The sequence below is a fragment of the Misgurnus anguillicaudatus genome, chromosome 22, assembly GCF_027580225.2.
Source record: "Misgurnus anguillicaudatus chromosome 22, ASM2758022v2, whole genome shotgun sequence".
Taxonomy (NCBI): domain Eukaryota; kingdom Metazoa; phylum Chordata; class Actinopteri; order Cypriniformes; family Cobitidae; genus Misgurnus; species Misgurnus anguillicaudatus.
The window spans coordinates 27,299,894-27,319,164 of record NC_073358.2 but is presented as its reverse complement, the minus strand read 5'-3'; the positions used below and the strand labels follow the sequence as shown (position 1 = coordinate 27,319,164).

At 37.8% G+C, this 19,271-nt stretch overlaps 1 protein-coding gene and 1 long non-coding RNA gene across 3 annotated transcripts; one reads left to right on the top strand and one right to left on the bottom strand.

Moving 5' to 3' along the window:
- Window positions 1-251: 251 nt before the first annotated feature.
- gucy2d (guanylate cyclase 2D, retinal) lies at window positions 252-18,270 on the bottom strand. 2 transcript variants are annotated; one of them, XM_073860747.1, is made up of 20 exons: window positions 18,080-18,270; window positions 15,527-16,526; window positions 12,901-13,202; window positions 12,028-12,403; window positions 11,820-11,901; window positions 11,618-11,735; window positions 11,409-11,528; window positions 11,172-11,255; window positions 10,908-11,084; window positions 10,619-10,775; window positions 9,703-9,852; window positions 9,383-9,531; window positions 7,509-7,672; window positions 7,226-7,418; window positions 6,843-7,017; window positions 6,146-6,244; window positions 3,722-3,816; window positions 3,511-3,596; window positions 3,279-3,367; window positions 252-1,519 (listed from the first exon to the last, which is right to left on the bottom strand). In XM_073860747.1, the coding sequence occupies exons 2-19, from the start codon at window positions 16,332-16,334 to the stop codon at window positions 3,280-3,282; spliced, it is 3,423 nt and encodes a 1,140-aa protein (XP_073716848.1). In that variant the 5' UTR covers window positions 16,335-16,526; window positions 18,080-18,270; the 3' UTR covers window positions 252-1,519; window position 3,279. The 2 variants fall into 2 exon arrangements, with proteins under 2 accessions (XP_073716848.1, XP_073716849.1); XM_073860748.1 differs by having other exon boundaries at window positions 15,527-16,523.
- LOC141358878 (uncharacterized) lies at window positions 4,796-6,985 on the top strand. Its single transcript, XR_012365396.1, has 3 exons — window positions 4,796-5,158; window positions 6,615-6,753; window positions 6,846-6,985. It is a non-coding gene; the product is annotated as an uncharacterized lncRNA (long non-coding RNA).
- Window positions 18,271-19,271: the final 1,001 nt, after the last annotated feature.

Sequence of the window (19,271 nt, the reverse complement as noted above, 5' to 3'; positions counted from 1 at the left end):
CACACATTTGTGTGTTATTTATTATAAGGAATGTATGTTTGCGTTATAAGGTCCAAAAACTGTCCTAAAAAGCTAATTCTGACTGAGATAAACTCATAACTCAGATTCATTTAATGTGAAGATTATAATTGAATAATTGGTTGAATAATTTTAGATATGGTGTGGGTTAAAACCCAGATCCTTTTAAACCTGTATTATAACAAAATGTATTACAATGTAATGTAAGGATCTGAAATGGACAACACTGCATACCCACTAAACCACTTTTTATTTACACAATCACTGACAACAAGATAAAATGGTGAGATTTACAATTGAAATGCAGCTACGTTCTACTGTAATTGTACACTTGGCTCCCTGAGTGTTTCATTTGATGACCTACAGATTGTGGTGGATGTATCAGTTGACAGAGGATTATCCTGTAAAGCCACAGGTGCCAAATCCTCAAATTTAATGAAGATATTTAGAGTATAATTTTAATTCCTCTCTTTATGAAATGCTTTACACAATGCAAATACAAAAAAACAATTTGGGGCAAATATGTATCAACTGTATAAGCAGACAAAATAGGGCAAGATACATTTTCTTGTTGGTAATAATAGATTGCACGTCAGGACTCAGGATGTAGTGTTTGACATTACACATTGGATAAGCTGAATATGAAAATATGTGCCATGTCACTGTAAACCTGACAATTTGATTTTACTACACTCAAATGAGTTTCCTTTTCAATGTATCGCTTATTCTTAACTGGAGTATAAAGCCACTCAGATGAATCCAAGTACCTGTCTGCTATTGAATCATGGGTTTAAAAGTGTTTAAGTATATTTGCCTGATCATGAAAATTGCTATTAATTCCATTCAAATTATACAAAGGCCAAACAGTACCTCATTATTGAAAATGAATGATTATTTTCGTGCAGAAATGAAAGCTGCTTTTTTAACTAACCCCTAATTTACATGTGGCATTCTAGGAAAAAGTAGTTCTAGTGGTTTGAATAATTCCAGTGCATTGATATTACTGGGATTATTTTCAACTAAATTGTCAGGTGCCCGTGCGTTATAAACAAGCACCAATTTCTTGTTTTTTGTTTAATTTAAGTTTTATAAAGAAACAACAAACAAAAAAGAAAATATCTTAGTAGTAGTTTGAATAAACTGAAGAAAACACTGTAGAGATGGATGTCATGTCCTCGTTTCCTCATTTGTCTTGATGAACTGTGATTTCAGCATTGTCTTTAGCATTCATTATTTAATATTCGATGATTTGCAGTGTAATCCTTACACAGTTTTAAAAAAAAGTCCTCTGTGAGAATCCAAAGCAGTTGGTTCATGCTGACTTGTTAAGCAGATGTTTTCAGCAAGTCTTTGTGGTGCTTGTCAGATGTCCAGGTCAACTCTTCCTCTCCATGGGGAATGGATTGTGTTGAGAAAGGGTAACACCATAATTTACCCTTCTCATTCCCCTATTGCTGAGATTTCCTGACTCCAGTATGGCTGATACAGAATCATCACATCCCTTTGGCACAGATGCAGAATATAAATGCGAGAGCTGTTAGTTTACCTTTACCATTGTACAGTATGTCTTGATGTTAGTTAAAAATAAAGTTATCAGTAAACTATATCTATTTTCTTCAGTTATCTGTCCAAAAAGGGTAATGTGATATACATTACAGTGCATATAAAAAGTCTACACACCACTGTTAAAATCGCAGGTTTTTAATGTTAAAAATGAAACCAAGAGGTATTACTCAGAACCTCTTTTACCTCTATTCCAACCTATATATTAAGGTGAGAAATTTTTTGTACAATTACCAGGTTGTATAAGTTTGCACACCCCTAAACTAATACCTTTAGATTTGATAACAGCATGCAATCTTAATGAGTAAGTGTCAATCAGTTTTGCACATCTTGACTTTGCAATATTTTGTCAAAATGGTTGTGCGTCTCCAGTGCACAGCCCTCTTTATATCACCCCGTAGATTTAGATGTGGACTCTGGCTGGGCCATTCCGAAACCTTGATCTTGTTTTGGTGAGCCGATTCTTTGTTGATGCTTCGGGTCGTTGTCATGCTGAAAGGTGAAATTCCTCTTCATCTTAAATGTTTTGGCAGAAGCCTTAAGGTCTTGGGCCAAAACTGACTGGTATTTGGAGTTATCCATTATACTATCCTGATTAAAGCCCAATTCCAGCTGAAGAAAAGCAGCCACAAAGCATGATGCTGCCACCTCCATGCTTTATTATGGGCTTGGTTTTCTTTTGGTGATGTGCTGTTTTATTTATTTTTTTGCCACAAACATATATTTTGGTTCACTATGCAATTTCACAATAAAGGTGGAACAGGTTCTGGCATAATTCATCTTGGTTTTATTTTTTAACTTCTTCCACCCTGAAGCTATTTTGGGGATTTTCGCCTGGATTTGGCCTACCCAATTTCAAAAGCTTCCCATACCCACATGCAGAGGTTTACATACAAATGTTTGGTATCATTTTACAGGAAACCCTTTGAAATTACATAAAACACTGTTGAAAGTGCTAAACATGGTTGTATGTGATGTCAGTCCTCTAATAAACACAAAAATAAATAGGCGCTTTTTGATGTTTTTTTTCTAAAGTTTTTATTTAAAAGTTTATAACTCTGGCCCTGAGTGCCTCAGCTCCCTGCAGACAGTTTTGTTTGATTCCAGCAATTGCCAGCTTACAGAGGAAAAAAGATTTTTTTCTCTATCATAATCTATGCAAAAGTTATTTTACTCCAACTGATGGGAGGAATAATACGCTTATGGAGTTAAATTTCTGCCAAAAAACATTTGAAGTGCTACCATAACCACATACAGTGGAATAAATGCAATTGCTTTATATCATTTTAAAGAAAACCCTTTGAAGTTACATAAAAAGCTGCTGTTTGTGACAAATAGTGTTATTTATGTTGTTTTTCATATGAGGAAACACCAAATTTTCTTTTTATATGTTGTAAAGACTGCCTCTGATAGTGTATAACTCTGGTTCTGTGTGCTCTAGCAGACTGCAGACAGTTCTGGTTGTTACCAGCAGCAGACAGTAAACACCCAAAAAAAGAATGATCTCTTTAGCATGTCGCATTCAAAAGTTATTTTCATTTTACTGAAGTGTCCGAAAATACATTTTTCATATAAATATTAATTTTTTGTTTTGGACATATAATAAATAACAAAAATCTGCAATTTTAACATGAGTGTGTAGACTTTTTATATGAACTGTATGATATATCAATTTAAAATGTGAATCAATTTCTTACCTCAATTTCCCATCTTCTTCTGCCGATCCAAGAATTTCTGTCGCCTGTCTATAGGAATCTCATCTAAACTAATGCCATGGTTGCTTGCCCTTTATGACAAGATACAGAAAAGATAACACCATAATTTAGTTTAAAGGGTATTCCCTTAAACGTCCATAAGTCAAAGGCATTGCAAAACATTTTCCTTAAGGTATACACAATGCAACAAAGATTTAATAGATTACTTTCTTACCCAGGAGTAAGGTCTGGAGGTACAGGTAATGCCTTGTCAAAACCGGCCCTTCCAACCAACCAATATGTTTCCTCTACACCTTTACCCTATTAGACAGTAACAGAGAAAAAGAAAAATGCAATACTCCCAGCTTTGAGGTATTAATTACGTTTAAGCATATAGTGCAGTATTGTCTACTAGTGTGTTACCATATGAATGTGCGTATGTGTACCTTCAATTCTGTCCTGCCCCTAGAAGTGATTTTGTAGCCAAGTTTTAGGCTGTTTAGAACATCAACAGTACTCTGGTTGACATGAATTCTGTAAGCTGCAGAAAACAAGGCATGTGAAAGAAAAAAGGAATCAAATATTAAAAAGGTGTAAATGAGAAAACAACATAATGAAATTTTCCTCACAGGAAATTGTTCTCCCTGAAGTTAAATTTAAACATGTACACATACAGACACATACATTACATAATCCAGCCCAACATCATATATCATTATGACAGCTCATGTCCTCCATACACACTTCATTCCCCAGCAAATAACCACGGTACAATAAATTAAAATTTCTTATGTTGTTCAGAATGCTTATAGCTATTGGCAAAAAAAAAAAAAAACAGTGCTTTTGTTTGTTCGGTTTACCCGCATATATACACTGCCCTGCTGGAAAAACCAGCATACCAGCAAGACCATTATGTTGTGTTTTGGTGCTGATATGCTGGTGACCAACAGCTAAACCAGCACCAAACCAGCATGGGAATTATGCTGGTCTATGCTGTTTTTTTTTCAGCCGGGTGGACAGATGGGTACATTTACTATAGAAACATTAGGCACTATTGACACTTTTTTACTTTCCATATTGGGTTCTTTATACGCACACACTAAACACACAACATTTGTGAACCTGTTTTGACATAATATAGGCCTAAACAACATTCTGTGAAAATAAAACCTCTTTAATATTGACTAAAGCCATGTCAAAGTTTAAAATCATTTTCAAAATCAATGATTGAAATCAAACTTTAAGGAAATTGTAGTCCTTTGATATCTGAGACTCAACCACTAGATGGCAGTATGTGCCTATGTATGTCTATTAAAATGCTTCGAGGTGTTGGACAGGTGATGTCACTCTCATCTACACTTCATGACAATCTAGTTTTGTAATTAGGTTTAGCCTAAATTTATTTATTTATTTTTTCAAAAATTTAAATCACTGAGCCACACGTCACTAGTGTAAACTTTCTGGTAATTTACTAGAACAACTTAAACTGACTGAAACCTAAAGCTGGGCTAGTGGCAAGCTAGCTTTTAAAGCTTACAGGAAGTAAATAGGGTATGCAACGACGTCAGTTTTCCACCTGATCACGCAGGAGCTCGCCCTGCTGAGTGGCAAAACATTTAGCAAAATGGCTGGTTGTTCTAACGGTGGCCCCGAAAATGTCAGCAAAAATTAAAACAGCAAAAATTAAGTGGACGTTGGCATGTGGCCAGACATTGCTTTTTCCGACGTTAATACGCTCAGAATTCTTGTTAAATCTGTTAGTATAGTCTATCGAACAGCTTTTTCCGATTCAAACGCGGTTTCCCCGTGTTTTCGCTGATCACCGACTGTGACGTCACGGACATACAAGCCCCGCCTTCTCATGTTAATTACCTCAAATCTCGGTAAGTACAAAGCACATAACATTACAAAATAATTAGTGTAAACATCATATTTTTAGGTAATTGTTACTTTTAGTAGTAGTTTTAGTTTTGTAAGCTTATTTATGCCCAAGCAGGGTGCTTGTAGTTGTGCAATGCATAATATGTTTTTCTGTGTGTATAGATTACTGTTAGCAAAACAATGGTTTTAGTAACCATAGTTTATAGTTTTTTAAAAATGGTTATTTTGTGGTAACCATGGTTTTACTACAGTAACCATGTTTTTTTTACTGTAGTAAAACCATGGTTAATTTTCGTAAGGTACAGGCATGTAAGACATCTTGTCATTGCATTTAGACCAATTGCAGTGACTTGATGATCCATTTATGGCTTTGATATTTCTCAGGAAGATATATGGACCCAGTCTGTGTGAAAACAAAGCTAAATTCATTTTTGTGATTTGCTGTTTTCTAGATTAATTATTTTACATGATGTAAAGAACATCATGTGAAAACATAACCTTGATATCTTTAATCTGCACTATAGCAAAATTAAGGGAAATTATTAAGGAATTAGAAAATCTTTGATCATGTTTCCACATTTTGCTTGTTCTTTAGTGTAAAACGTTCTGGTTGTAGTAAGTGAACTATGTGCTGTGGGATAAATGTAGCAGAAGGTCTGATTAAAGGTGAGACAGTTCAGGGTGATAGCAGAGGCTGAGTTCTAAGAGGACATTAGCTTTAAAGCAGAATTTTCTTTCTAATTTGGCTTATACTCTTAAGAGATTACCAAGCACTCTGCACCTTAATCTCTTTGAGCTACTCACTGACATGCACTCACTGATCAGTACACACAAGTACAAACTACCAAGACCTCAAACTGATCCTCATGCTTAGACACACACACACATACATTCCTGGAAATCAATTTCAAATACGGGAACAAATTCTTACACTGTTATTACCAGACACATATGGATGCATGTACATATAAACAATTTGGTGTACTCACGCAACCCTGTGGATTCCATTCGGGAAGCTGTGTTTACTGTGTCCCCAAACAGACAGTATCGAGGCATCTTCAATCCAACTACACCCGCTACCACTGGACCTAATAGACACACAAACGTAAATAGTGCAAAAAAAGGCCATTTTACAGGACTTGGTGCATTAGCCAATGCAGAATTTAAGGAATTATGTAATCGTGGAAGCCACACCTGTGTGGGCACCACGTGATCTCTATAACATGTTGAGAGGTGAGGTGGAGGAGAGAGCAAACACCATGATAACTAATTGGATGAATCTGTTAATTGGATGATGCCGGGGATTTACATTTCACTTGTTCTTGAAATATACAGATTGCACTCTCTTGTTCCAATAAGGAAAATTATATTTGATATATCATCTCATGAAACAGTTCATTTAATTTAAGGATTTGAAGTGATTTGAGTAAATTGAATTTTCAGGCTTTTCTTTCTTAGTTGTGTAGTGTTACAGAGCTGATACGAAGGCCAAAGGAGAGAGAATCAAATTCACTGGACAGCCAAACCAGTGATAAAAGATGGGAACCAACAAAAGATGGTCAAACTAAAGTTTTAGCTAATCAGGCAGTTGCGTAAAGTAAGTCATCACAAAAGCAGGCGAGCCGTATTGTATGTTGTTACATTATGTCTATGTATACAGAAACCTCTAAGCACGTTTTTTCTCACCAGAATGGAGTCCGATGCGGATTTTGACTTTGACATCAGGCATGTGTCTCATTTTAAAAGTCCCAATGCAATGCAAAATGTCCAGAGACATGTTGGCCATCTCTGCTGCGTGCCGGTTATCGTTACGATTTGGAACCCCTGATGCCACCATGTACGCATCACCAATAGTCTCTACCTGTTGATAAATGTCACATATAAAATGCTTGCATAGCTTACACGCATGTCATATTTGTAACCCTGTGAAATCTAGGCTAAAATCTCAATCTAATTATGAGATTAGTAGCATCAAAGTATCATTTCATTTACTGATTACTTTTAGATTTAGATTCTTTGGATTTGGATTTTGAGTGTGTCAATGAAATGTAAATACAGCTCATGCGAACCTTGTAGACATCATGGATTGCAATAATTCCATCAAAGAGCGTGTAAAGGTCATTGAGGAGATCCACCACCTCGATAGGTTCACTTAGAGCAGAGATGGTGGTGAAACCCACGATATCACTAAAATACAACGTTGCTTCTGCAAAGTGCTCCGGTTTAACCGGCTTTCCCGTCTTTAACGCCAAGGCCACGGACCTGAACAAAAGCAAAAGATGACGACAATGGCATTATAAAAAAAAGTACTTGAAAGAGAAACTGATCTGAATCTTTTCGAGTGGGACTCACTTGGGTAGCATCTGAGCTAAGAGGGCATCTGTTTTTTGACGTTCTACCTCTAATTCTTCAGTTCTTTCTCGGATCAGATCCTCCAGGTTAGAGGAGTACTGCTCCAGCATGCGCAACATTGAGTCAATTATATTTGTCTTCTTTCCCTTGTTCACATTCTTAAACTGCACATAACAGGGAATGATGCAAAAGAAAAGAAAGAAAGATATAGGAGATGAGAAAAATCACCAGGGTAAGAGATGGAGAGGATATGAGAGTTAGAAAATAACAGTTATTGTTATTTTATTCATGGCAAGTTGTGTGAAGTATGATACAGCAGGGGTTTTCAAACCTGTCCTGGAGGACCACTAGTACTGCACATGTCTCCCTCATTAGTCACACCTGGTTTAAATCTTCAGCTCATTAGTAGAGACTGCAAGACCTGGGCTGTTTCTCAATATGCGTTCTTCAGCGATCTTGCATCCTTGTGTTCTCGCTCTACGTCATCATCAACCGTCAAAGCTCAATTCCAATTATCAAGAACACAAGTACAGAGAACGCATGAAAATATCTGGATGTGTTCTTGATAATGAGGATGCATCGAGTGCAGACTTGCGCGCTGAAATCTGGGGAGGTTAGGTGACCAACAGGAAGATCGCACACATCTCAATTCTCACAAGTGCGTACTGTGTTCTCGCGACCTTCTGAGTTTTTCCAAGGTCGCATGACAAGACCAATCTCCATGAGTACGTAAGTCTAATCTTTGCGTTCTTGGAATTGAGAAACAGCCCTGAACTGGGTGTGTAAGGTAACTGAATGAGGTGTGTCACAAAAGGGAAACATGCAAAATGTGCAGTACTAGTGGTCCACTAGTTCACTAGTTTGAAAACCCCTGCGATACAGGACATGACAAAATCAATGTTCTCTATAGGATCTTATACACTCTCAGAATAAGTAGATAAGGTTACAAAAGTTGTCACTGGGCTGGTATCTTTTCAAAAAGTACACTTTTGTACCTAAAAAGGTACATATTGGTACCTCACACGTTGGTACTTTATGGCGCTTTTCCATTGCATAGTATATTCCTCAACGGTTTGGGTCAGGTTGGGTCAGCTCACCTCACTGGCTTGGTTCACTTTATCATGGAGTTTAGTAACACTTTGGAGTGGGAGGGTTATAGGCGTGTCATTAATATTTGCGCTGCTTTCTGCTTTGACATGATACAAGTAAGAGCGTTGTAGGAATTCTATACGTCCTCATACATTCATTTATTTCTCAGTCCGCCAAAAAATAAAAATTGACCACCACATATAGATGTTTGCACATTGCGTTAATCACTACCTCTGTCTCACACAACAGATTCTGTACAAACACCCGTGGCATCAGTCGTCCCGCTCCGCTGAGCCTCATTTAAGTTGCATTTAAGCATATATGCGGACATGCGTATCACGAATGTGCCGCCACAAACTGCAAGTCTGGAAAAAAACTGGTATGGTGTTCCTAATTCTCAACCCGTGGATGTGTTTCATCGCTAACAGAGAGTTTGGGAACTTGCAACAAAGCACATATGACAACAGGTTTACTCGAGACAGCGCAAGCTAGCATAAAGGTAAAGCTAATCTTTACATTATAGCAATTACGCTGGTAGTGACGATTCTTTCAGACCAATCAGGTGGTACTAAAATAAGTATCGGTACTACGTACTGCACCCAGTGGAGAAGCTCCCAAAAGTAAGCTGACCCAAACCAAACCGTGGGGTACTATGCAATGGAAAAGCGCCATTAGAGATACGTACTGGTACCCCAAAGGTCTGTATCACACTTTTGAGAGTGTACGTTGTATAAATTGCATGTGTGAGAAAGAGAGAGAGAGAGAGAGAGAGAGAGAGAGATTACCTGTCTGAAGATCTCCTCAAATGTAGGCCTCTTGTTAGGCTCCTCACTCCAGGACTGCTTCATAATCTGAATCACCTCCAGTGGAGCTTCATCCATAGATACAGTAGGCCGACACAATGGAGGAGGGGAGCGCACCTTATCTATTATCTCTGTATATAGAGATACATAACTAAATCATGTTGAACCAACCCCATTAAGTTATTTCCAGTTGTAAACAAAGTAAAAAACGTTTCCTATGTTTGCTTTATTACTGCGGCAGTGGTGTTGGAAATCGTATATACAGGGAGATAGGTGTGCTAGTGTAAATATTGATGTCTAACCTTCAGGGGGCATGTCCAGCAGGCAGAAAGGTGCACAGCGGGAGATCACCTCCTGCATGATAATGGAAAAGCTGTACACATCTGCTGGGAATGTTCCTTTCTTCTTTAGCCGAGGATCTCGTAGGATCTCAGGAGCTGTCCAAAACAGATCTGTACCACAGAAAAGCAAGAAGAGGGGAAAATGCTCAGGACTCATCAGAAACCCATTATACTATGTGACCCAGCAAAATATGAGTTTTCGCTAAAAGATTTTTAAAAATATCATTATAGTGCATAGAGCCTTTGAACAATGTAAAAAAAGTTTTTAAAAAAGTACAAAACTGTACCGTTTCCATTGCTGGGGTGGTACCCTAAGGTTCCGTTCTGAGGTTGTACCTTTTACTGTACCATAGGGATCTGTTTTGTACCTCTAAAATTTAACTGGTACAATAGGTCCTTACACTCAAAAAACAAACTATGCTAAATAGCACTAAAAGTGGTTCACGGGCTCGTAATCATAGGGGAACCATTTTGAGTGCCATGTAGCACCTATAGTACCTGTGTAGAACCATATTTTGCTATGTAGAACCATATATGGTGCTATATCATCCCCGTATGGTTCTTCATAGGTGCTTTATAGGTGCTATATAGCACTAAAAATGGTTCCCCTATGATTACAAGCTTTTAGTGCTATTTAGCACCAAATTTTTAGAAAAAATGAACCTTTTGTAGGTACCACCCCAGCAACAGAAAAGGTATAGTTATGTACCTTTTATTTCTGACAGTGTATTATAACAGTTATAGCTTAGAAAAGCACAGAAAGTCCTCTTTAAAATAGGATGTGTGGAATGTAGCATTGATCTAAAAACCAGTATCCTCCACAAAGTGCAAAAAATGATATTTCTCGTGGTTTACAACTTTTTATGTATACTTATACCCTCAGGTTTCGTGTCGTCCATGATGATGCTTTGCGTGTGGATGATTTCATTGAAGCCATAATCTGTAACCTTCAGAACAAACCGTCCATCGACCACACAGTTCCTTGACTTCAAACGTCCATGAATAATTCCACGATTATGCAAGTACTTCATTCCCTAGCAGGGTAAAAACGACAGAGAAGGTATGAGAAGACAGTTCCAGAAAACAAAAGTAGGACAAGATGTGAGTAAGTGACATCTTTAACAAGTCAGAATAGCCAGACATCACTGATCTCCTTAGTGTCTCACCCTGATCAGGTCAAGGAGCAGAGAAGATTTGAACATCCAGTCCAGTCTCATTTCTTCGTTGTTGAGCAGGTCTTCCAGGCTGCCTCGGGTACAGTGCTCTGTTACAAGGCCAAATATGCCAGAATCCAAAAACAGGCCCAGAAACAGGTTCAGATTTTCATGCCGCATGTCTCTGAGCTATAATGCATAATGACAAAGAGGAATAGTAAGAAGATCAAAGGAAATAGAAATCTTTGGCAAAGTTTTATGCTTTATTTCTATTACCTTGATAAAGACAGCTTGCGTGCTGTCCGTGATGTCTGATACATTTCCATCACAGTGACATTTCTTCAGCCAAACCCAGTCACCCTGACAACACAGAACAATATGGACAAAACATATTAAATAATCATTTCTAATCACGAGACTCTAATAAGACTACATGTTGCTTTGTAGAATAAAAATACATCACTACTACAGTATAGCAGGACGGTATAGGACACACATAACAATTTCACACACCTCAAATACAGCAACATTAGATGTTTCAGGAGTTGATGCCATGTAACTGCGACCTGAAACTGAATGATGTGGGGTTTTAACATCTGGTTGACTTTTCACCATACTCTCCTCATTCAGCTTCTACAGAGAAAGAAAGAACGAGAAATTGAGAGTGAGAGATAGACTATAAACGAGAGAGAGAGAGAGAGAGAGAGAGAAATGTGACTGACCCTCCTGCTTAGTGTGGTGTTGATAAAGACCAAGTCATCCAGTGTCAGAATTATCTTAGTGGGGTTTGCAGCTCCTCCTTCACCAAATCCTTCTAATATTCCCACCTGCCCGTATTTCCTGTACATACATTTTTGTTTAAACTTGTTTAATCCAAGTCGGTTTTCTATTAGCAAAAAAACTTAAAAAAATCATTACGCCTACCTTATATGGAGAAAACAGATAACTGCTCCACCCACCAATACACAGAACAAGAAGACTAAGAAGAGGGTCACTCCATCCATACCTGCAACAGTGCTGATGTTCATTAGTGGTCATGATAATGATGATGTCATCACATCATTTAATGCAATTCATTGAAATAGAAAAAGATTATGTTAAATAAATTTAAAAGTTTAGCCTTCCTGCTCACCTCCACTACAAGCAATATAAGGGCTGAACCAACAGATTGAGTCCCTACTTGGAGACGCTCCTGCAAAATGAATTGATTTCCCCAAGTATTTAACCCCTCCGTATTTTCCAAAAGTGTGTGGCGCTTCCAGGAGATGTGTACGGTACAGGATTGACCCAAAGCCATCTGTGTCAAGGACGGCGTAGCGTGCCTGCATCCCCTCTCCATTGGTACCCGCTGATATCTTCTGGTTAAAGCCATTAAATTCGAATCCACCCTTATTCTGGGCCAACGCTTCACCTGACACCCATCGGCCTCCACCTGTCACTCGACTCTGCTCTGCAGCCATGGCTATATAGTAGAGCATATTATAGATAGTCCCGAAAAATGGAGAAACCTGTCAGAAATAAAAAAAAATTGATTAGAACAAGGATTTCAAATGAAAAAGATTTTGGATAACTTGTTGTATCCAAAGCATTTATTTTTTGATTTTGGTGAGATTTTTATTTAATAAATCAGCTTAATCTGTAAAAAGAAAACAGTAAAATTCCACAATAAATTTCAGAAACTGTAATACAAAAATATTTTTTTTCTGTCATTTTAGATTAAGTGTGCCTGTATCATAAAAATACATATCAGGCATAACGTTGGATTGTATTCTGTAGCATATTTCTTTAATTTTTTTCAAATGAATATGAAGATAAATGCTCAAACCGAAACGGTTAAACATTTAGAAAGAAATACGACTTTTGTAACCTGCAAATCTTGACATTAGTTACATGCATATTAAATCAATATTTTCAATACTAAGAGATTAGAAGTTTATGTCTTCAAAATTAAAAAGGAGCTACATTCTTTGTGGAAAACATTTTTTAAAAACATTCATTATTTTACCTCTTCAGCCTGCATGCTGGTGCGGATGTCATAGGAGTTGCGTGCTTCATTAAAAGCTTCATAGAAATTCTGTTCCCCTTGGTCCATGGTTACTGTTAAGACCCCATCATATGCACGTCGCAGTTTGGTGTCATTGGCCAGGATTGGATAGCTCACATTTTTATATGGCAGTGAATAGAGCAGGGTATCATATGGAATGAAGATATAGCCTCGATCAATCATTCTCATGTCCATTGCTGTGGTTAGCAGCCGATACTGTTCCTCTCCACCAATCAGAACAGAGTGCATGCACATGATGACAACTGCAGATGAAAAATTAGGAGTCAAGAAAGTTGTGGGGGGGGGGTAAAGAGAAATGAAATCTACACTGTAAAAATTATATCAAATCAACATATATTTTTTGTTACTTTAACAAATTAAGTTAAAGAACTTGTTGTTTTTCTAATTTATGTCAGTTTATCACAAGTCAAAGTTACTTTTAAAGGGGCCATGGCACAAGACTTTTTTAAGATGTCAAGTAAATCTTTGGTGTCCCCAGAGCACATATGTGAAGTTTTAGCTCAAAATACCATATAGATAATTTATTATAGCATGTTAAAATTGCCACTTTGTAAGTGTGTGCAAAAATTTGCTGTTTTAGGTGTGTCTTTTAAATGCAAATGAGCGGATGAAGTGCAACCACTGATCACAATGATGGCAATTGAAACTCAATTTTGCTGTCAATTATTTTCTCTCTCTGTCCTTTTTTCTGCACTAAATGGCAGTGCTGTGATTGGATAGTGCACATGAAGGGGCAGTATTGTAGTAAGAGCTCCTTATGACATCATAAGGAGAGCCAAATTTCAACTACCTATTTTTTCATGTGCTTGCAGAGAATGGTTTACCAAAACGAAGTCCCTGGGTTGATTTTTTTCACATTTTCTAGGTTTATAAAAGCACTGGGGACCCAATCATAGCACTTAAACATGGAAAAAGTCTGATTTTCATGCCATGGCCCCTTTAAAAATAATGCATTACAATATTAAGTTACTCCCAAAAAAAGTAACTAATTGCTTAGTTAGTTAGTTACTTTTCATGGAAAGTAATGCTTCTGTTACTTTTTAGTTACTTTTGCGTTACTTTTTCTTGGCTGAGGCTTGATTTCTTTCAGGCCTTGCAGGTGTTTATTATGACTGAAAAGTTCGGCATTCAGAAATTGCATATTTCATCACAAAAATGCCATCTCAGTTTCTGACTCAAACTGTTCCCACCATAGACTGTAAAAAAAGATGGACGACGCCTCTTCGCTCTCTTCCATTGGTGAAAAGTAAAGCCGCCAGTTTCCCGATATGGCGCTGAAATCTTGGGTCTTGAGTCTGCACAGTAGCGATTTCGGGAGCAGTCCTGCGCAGTAGTGAGCAGGAAGTAAAGCCGCAAAATCAAGACCCCACCCTCCTCACGCAGAATGCGCATATCACACGCTATCACAGCTGTCAATCATGACGTGATACCACCGTTTTTATATCATTAAATAACTAACTAAACACAAACCTATTTTAAAAACAAACATTTGAATTTACATCAGCATGATAAAAACAACAGTAAATGACAGAAACCAGCTTCGGAAAAAAGATAATTGAAGTGTAATTACATTTTTTTAGTTGGTCTCAAGTCCCATTGAATAACATGGGGAGGCGGGGTTTATGACCTATACTGGGACCAGTCACTGGGGGGCGATCGAGACGTTCTGGCATCACTTTTCAGGGCTTGTGCGGCACGCTTGGTTCCCACACAGGCGTGTACGCATAGAGTGCATAATGTGACTACGTTTTTTTGAAAAAATAACTCAAATATTAATGTGTACATTTAAAAAGTAATGTGTTACTTTACCCGTTACTTCAGAAAAGTAATATTATTTCGTAATGCACGTTACTTGTAATGCGTTACTCCCAACACTGCAAGTCACTAGAGAAAGACATCTGGTACAGAACGAAGCAGCGAACATAAGTCATAACCTGAAAACCACGCCCACCGGGGGGAAAACAATCCATTTGTCTCCGTTGACTTTGTATTGTGTGGGGCTGCCTCCTTGTCATTTCTGGCTTATAACAAAAAAACAGAATAATGCCTAAAAGCTGGTGTGACAGGATGTACAGCTAACAAGCCAAAAAAACTGAAACAAGTTTTTATAAGCTGTCGACCCCAAACAACGAGTGTTTAAAGACACAAAAGTGGAAAACAGGCAACTTTTTTACAGTAATACTATTAGTAGAACTGCGCCCACTAGAGGGAAACGTGGTTGGCGATCCACTTTTTTCTCCTTAAAGGCTGGGTCTTATGGCTCGACAGCTTATAAAAACTTATTTCTGTTTTTTTTTTTTGCTTGTACACCTTGTGACACATCAGCTTTTAGGCATTATTCTGTTTTTTGTTATAAACCAGAAATGACAAGGAGGCGGCCTCTCGCAATACAAAGTCAATGAAGACGGTTGGATTGTTTTCCCCCCGGTGGGCGTGGATTTCAAATTGGCATAACTGCGCTCTGTCTCTATAGCCATATATGCTGAAATGGCATGAAGAAAAAATAAACAAAGCAACAAAATATGCTGAAATTTTGTGTTATTTAAACATAACTCATAAAACTCACCTCTTACACGATCTGTGTCCCGTATTGATTTTAGGGCTCGTCGTGGTCCCTCCTTATCCATTTCCATTGTAACGACATTGCCAACTGGCAGACCGAGAGTACGCAAGGATGCTGCAAGTTCGTGCCCAGTGGCTTCCCACATGTTGTTCTCTGCTGTTATAATCCCAACATGGGCCCACCTGAAAAATCGCAGCACAGTGAAGAGCACCCGAGATGACAGCGGAAGCGGTCGGAGAAACGTGGGATACATTCCATCGTTCATGTCGGGCTTCAAGCAAGCCCAGGACAGGATGCCCTTGTTCCAGTTTTTGGCCAGGAGGGCAGCAGAAGTGCAGTACCCAGGGTTTGCTGGACCGAGAAATGCCGAACCATAACCCTCTAGCTCGACAAAGCGTGCCAGGCCTCTGGAGCTTGTGCAGTCCTCATTGATAAGTGTGTAATCAAACCAGTAGCCTTTGTTAAGCTCAGGGTCTTTGTTGATGCGACTTGTGGCCAAACGGGCAGCTAGGTCTGGAAGGGCTTTGGAGTATATGGAGTCACACGCCCATGGTCCTACAATGGCGATTTTAAAGGTTGCGCCCCAGGCCTCACAGGGCAGGTATGATATAAAAAATAATGGAAGTAAAAACCAGCAGCTGTAACTACGTAGCACTGAGGTAGAGGACAGGGGGTCTGCTGGCTGTCCTGTGCCTTTCGCTTTGTGCTTTGATGTTTTATGTTGTCTCTTTTCAGCAGAAGATTGTGGCTGCCATCGTGGATGATAGGACAGTCGAAGACAGCTAGACTTTCTGTGGTCGGCCATTTTCATTTTATTTCTCTGATCAGACTGAAATGGCAGGGTGAGTGAGACAAAGGTGGCACAGAGAAATGTTGGGCGTATATTTAAGTGAATTTTTTCCTGATGACTGATTAAACGCCCCAAATATCACCTGTTTTGGGTTCTACCCACTGAGGGGCACTAGCCCAAAACTACCGCACAATACCCAGCCATCACTGTCTGCTTCAGAGATCAAGTATTGGTGCAAATGTGCAGTTTGAGAGAGAAAGAGCATGAGGTTTTGGTGACAAAGAGGAAAAAGAGGGATAAAGGAAAAGATCGAGGGGCAAAAACAGATAAAGACTAGGTTAGATTGTTTCCATAATGACAACATTTACATGAAAAATATATAAATAATACAGTTCCTTTCACCATTTACATTTGGCAGACACTTTTTTTCAAAGCAACTTATCATTACTGTGTGTTTCCTGGTAATGAAACCCATGATCTTTGTGATGCTAACACAATGATTTACAAACAACTATTATGTTTGTTGAGCAATACAAGAGTATGGCTCAAACATTTATACCCCAAATCAAGTATTTATTCACAATGATATCCACGACCGTAGATCTTGCCTTTGCTGTAAGAGTTCTGTTGTGACAATGTTGTGGCTCATGAAGCAGGATATTGTAAGAGTGTCCTTCAACGCTTTTACCATATTGTCCTTTTATCTGCTATCCTGAAGACTTGATCTCTGATTCAAGGCTTTGTTCTAATCAGCTGACTCCCTCACCTGACTCATGTGCCATCTGTCTGTGAGGTTTAAAGGTGGATGTGGGGTAAAGAGTTACACGACCTGTCCAATCTCTCTCTCTCTCTCTCTCTCCCTCTCTCTCTCTCTCTCTCTCTCTCTCTCTCTCTCTCTCTCTCTCTCTCTCTCTCTACAATTAAAGAGCTCTACCTTGATCAGTCAGGCCATGAAAACTGCCTAATAATGTGAGGATTAATCGAATTTAATCTTAGCCTATGTTATCTTTTTATCATCATTCTGTATCTCTTAACCTTTATGTCTAAATTTGTTATATATCCTCTAATTCAGAATTCCTTTGTATCTCTTTACTTTAACATCACAACCTCTCTCTCTTTGCTTTTTCTTTGGACATTTTTGTGACCGACACAGAAATAAATTAGGATTACTGATGATTGCATGATACTGTTACACTACTTCTGTGCTGTTCTGTATGTGATATTAGATAACTGACTCATCACTGTCCTTCTTTAATTCAGTCAAATCTAACTGCGTACTTTGTACTACGTTAAAGCTTAATAGATTCTTCAGGAAATGTATAATCTGACTTGCTTGGACATAATCTTGTACATAACCTTTAAATGTATGTGTATTCATCGTTACAATTTGTAAATAATTGGACAAAATCGGTATAAAGCATGCTAAATGTTAAGGTTTTTAAACCATTGAAGTGTTTAAAGTACACATCTTATTAAATACAAATAAAAAATACAAATCTTTTATAATTCATTTAGACTTTTGGTACTAAGAATACAGAATATGCTAACTCTTTTGATAAAAAATAAAGGAATATGCAAACAAACTTTAAAAAGTCATAAAATGTACTCAAGTTAGCCAGAGAAGCTAATCATCTAAACCTTTAGGTCAAATCAAGCACATTTTATATTATATTTTTATATTTATATAATTCTATCATTTAAATGACTAATTAAATACTATTAAAGACTTAAAGACTATTAAATAGAGGATGAAAAGATTGGCTAACCTTGTGTGCTAATAGAGAGCCATGCTGAGTGCTTGCTCCATTAGAACATAGATGACAAGCCAAGAGTTGAGCAGGACTGTACTCCAGGGTAGAAATAGTCCAAAATTAAAGATTTAAAAGTCCAAAATTAAGATGGGGAAAAGTCAAACATTCCATAAAAATTAAGGGAAAGACACCCTTGAGAGCATTTTCATTTTCAAAAAAAAGTATAATTATAGCTCGGTTTTTGGTTTGTGGTCCCTGGAGGTTCGAGGCCCAAGGCTGGGTCCTGCCCCAATCTGAAGAGCCCAATGTGGTAAAACACTGGAACAAAAGCCTATCAAATCCTGGCAACAAGTGAATAGGAACAAGCAGAGGAGAAAGGATGGGGCGGGTAGGGAATTCAAGTGGCGACTTCTTAACTGTCTTTATCCTATATAATCCAGACATGCATGGGAAATGGCTGTTCTTGTGTGTGAGGTTGTGGCCTAGTAGCATTCAATATATTGACTGGCGATTTAAAGTGCATTGAAAACATTGCCCATATAAACTCACAGTTTTAGACAAAATTAGCATAGCCTTTCTATATTTATTTTTATTCACTACTCTTAATTGTAAATTAGTAACTTAGGCATGGCTTTTATTTTACTGTTACGCATTTGGCAGATGCATATCCAAACTAATTTATAGTTCATTTAGGATAAATTTGCACTTTGCTCTTCCAGCCACAGGAACTACTGCACTCTAAAAAAAATCCGTAAAAAAACGGACAAAGTACTGTGTAAATATGAAGGAATTTTCCGTATTTATGTTTTACAGGCATTTATCTGTTTTTTTATAACATGTTGCATTATAGGGGCAATAACTCCTGCTGCAATCTTTCACTTTTGCCTCTCTATCACCATCTCTGTTTGAAACCTAAAATTACAACTTGCTAGCAGAGTTATTTTCTAACATGGATGATGTTTAACTTCTAAACAAATGCTGTCAGAACAAGATACAAGTGTTAAACTATTCCAGCATCGACAAATGTGATTTAGTAGAAAAAAAATCTTCTTTCTGACGTGACGTGTTAGTCAAATGGATATTTACCACAACATTTATCACATTAAATCTCCAGTTTGTGTTTCTTTTAGATTCATTTGAAGTCACCACTATGGTGATTAGTGTTCCCTTTAGTTAGGCTTTTGTCTCTTGACCCACACAGAACTGA

What these genes read in the sequence shown, in the direction of transcription:
- gucy2d (XM_073860747.1), bottom strand. Translation starts at nt 16,334, where the DNA reads ATGAAAATGGCCGACCACAGAAAGTCTAGCTGTCTTCGACTGTCCTAT. An exon ending in GGACACAGATCGTGTAAGAG is followed by an intron (nt 13,203 to 15,526) that starts GTGAGTTTTATG and finishes TTTCATCTGCAG; the next exon opens with TTGTCATCATGTGCATGCAC. An exon ending in CCTCCAGACCTTACTCCTGG is followed by an intron (nt 3,368 to 3,510) that starts GTAAGAAAGTAA and finishes CTTGTCATAAAG; the next exon opens with GGCAAGCAACCATGGCATTA.